This window comes from Muscardinus avellanarius (assembly GCF_963383645.1).
Source record: "Muscardinus avellanarius genome assembly, chromosome: 20".
NCBI classification, from domain to species: Eukaryota; Metazoa; Chordata; class Mammalia; order Rodentia; family Gliridae; genus Muscardinus; species Muscardinus avellanarius.
Genome location: NC_137806.1, coordinates 5,854,325 through 5,856,112, shown reverse-complemented (window position 1 = coordinate 5,856,112; position 1,788 = coordinate 5,854,325). Strand labels below are relative to the sequence as shown.

General features: G+C 71.8%; 1 protein-coding gene across 1 annotated transcript; it reads right to left on the bottom strand.

Annotated features, from left to right (window-relative positions):
- Window positions 1-265: 265 nt before the first annotated feature.
- On the bottom strand, window positions 266-1,558 carry OTUD1 (OTU deubiquitinase 1; the record flags this gene model as incomplete). The annotated part of the gene is made up of 1 exon (XM_080717136.1): window positions 266-1,558. One exon carries the CDS (start codon window positions 1,556-1,558, stop codon window positions 266-268), a length of 1,293 nt encoding a protein of 430 aa, XP_080573262.1.
- Between the last annotated feature and the right edge of the window lie 230 nt (window positions 1,559-1,788).

The window sequence follows — 1,788 nt, the reverse complement described above, 5'->3', positions numbered from 1 at the left end:
ATTAAGTAGTGCACACTTCATATAGCAAATTATAAAGAGCAGTAGATCACCCAAAGCTATCATGAAATATCATTTCTAGGTGCCCAGCAACCTTCCGCTCTGAGAAAACATTCAAAAAAAAAAAAAAAAAAACGATTAAGGCATTACACCTACAGTAAATCTACTAGGAAGTTTAAAAGTGCTATTACCCTGATTAGAGCTCACGTGATTCTCCACACACAAGTTACGTATGTCATTTCCCCAGCGTGTGAGGTTCTGGGACATTTCAAGAGCATGCATTCTGTTCGATATACATCTTGGACAGGGAGATGGCCATGGACTTGGCGAGTTCTTCATCGCGTTTCCTTTGCACTTGGGTCTGTTTGCACCAACTGTCATACTCTGGGTTAGGATAGGAGTGATCAAACACCGCGTCGTAGTGTCCATTACTGAGCCAGCTCAGCCAAATACCGGGCCGCAGGGAATCCTCGGGGCCCAGGTAGTGCGTCATGGTGGACACCGTGGGGCTCTCCGGCCTCCCCCCGGTCGTTAGGTGGATATTGACGCTCAGCATCTGCCCCATGGCCAGCAGTTCGGGGTACCCGGCCCACGCCCCGTCCTGGGCGGCGGCGACGATGAACTCCCCCACGTCGCCCTCGATCAGGGGGCCGAAGTGGTCGAGGTGGTCGGCGATGTGGTGCACGGTCCGCTCCCGCAGCTCGCGGTGCAGGCTCTGGTCCCCGTACACCGCCTTGCAGACGGCGCGGTACAGGCAGTTGCCGTCGGGGATGATGTGGAAGCGGTACTTGCTCCTCTGCCGCAGGTACCGGTCCTGCTTCTCCACCTCGGCCAGGTACAGCGCCAGCTTCTCGTCCCGGGCGTCCGGCCGGGGGCCCGCGGGGGGCTCGGCGCCGCCGCTCGGGGGGGCCTCCGCGCCGCGGGCGGGGGGCGCCGGGGGCTCGGGCTCGCCGGGGGCGTCCTCCCCGCCGCGGGGCGGCCCCTCGGCGCGGCGCGGCGCGGCCCGGGGGCCGGGGCCGGGCTCGGGGCCGGCGGGGGGCGGCGGCGCGGGCCCGCGGGGCGCGGCGGCCAGGGCCGGCCGCGGCTCGCCCCGCCTGGCGTCGCGGGCGGGCTCGGGGCCGGCGGGCCGCAGCAGCCCCTCCAGCAGCCAGGCCGAGGGGCCGCGGCGCGGCGGCGGCGGGGCGGCGGGCGGCAGCAGGAGGCAGCGGGCGCGGCCGGCGGGCGCGGCGGGCGGCTCGGGCCGCAGGAGGCGCTCGGCGCCCAGGGCGCGCACGGCGATCTGCGCGGTGGCCGCGTAGTGCGGCGGCAGCGGCGGCTGGCAGGACGCGGCGGCGGCGGCGGCGGGCGCCACCTCGAAGCAGGAGGAGAAGGCGGGCATCTTGGCGGCGGGCGCGGCGGGCTCGCGGGGCGCGGCGGGCGGGCGCTCGGCGGAGTCGGACTCGGGCGGCGGCGGCGGGACCGGGAAGGCGGCGGCGGCGGCGGCGGCGGCGGCGGGCGGCGCGGCCGTGGGGCCCGGGGCCCCGGCGGGGTAGTGGGTGCACACGCTGCTGTAGAGCTGCATGGCCCCGGCCGCCGCTCGGCCTTATAGGGCGGCGAGCCCGCCGAGAATAGCGCTGGCCGCCCGCCCGCCCGCGTCAGCGGCCGCGAATAGCGCCCGGGCCCCGGCCCAGTTCCTGCTGCGCCACGGCGCGGAGGGCGGGAGCGCTCGCTCGGCCCGCAGGCCCGGCCCGCGCCCGCCGCCGAGCCGTGGCCGGCGCCGCCGCTGGAGCGCGTCCCGCCCGCGAGCCGAGG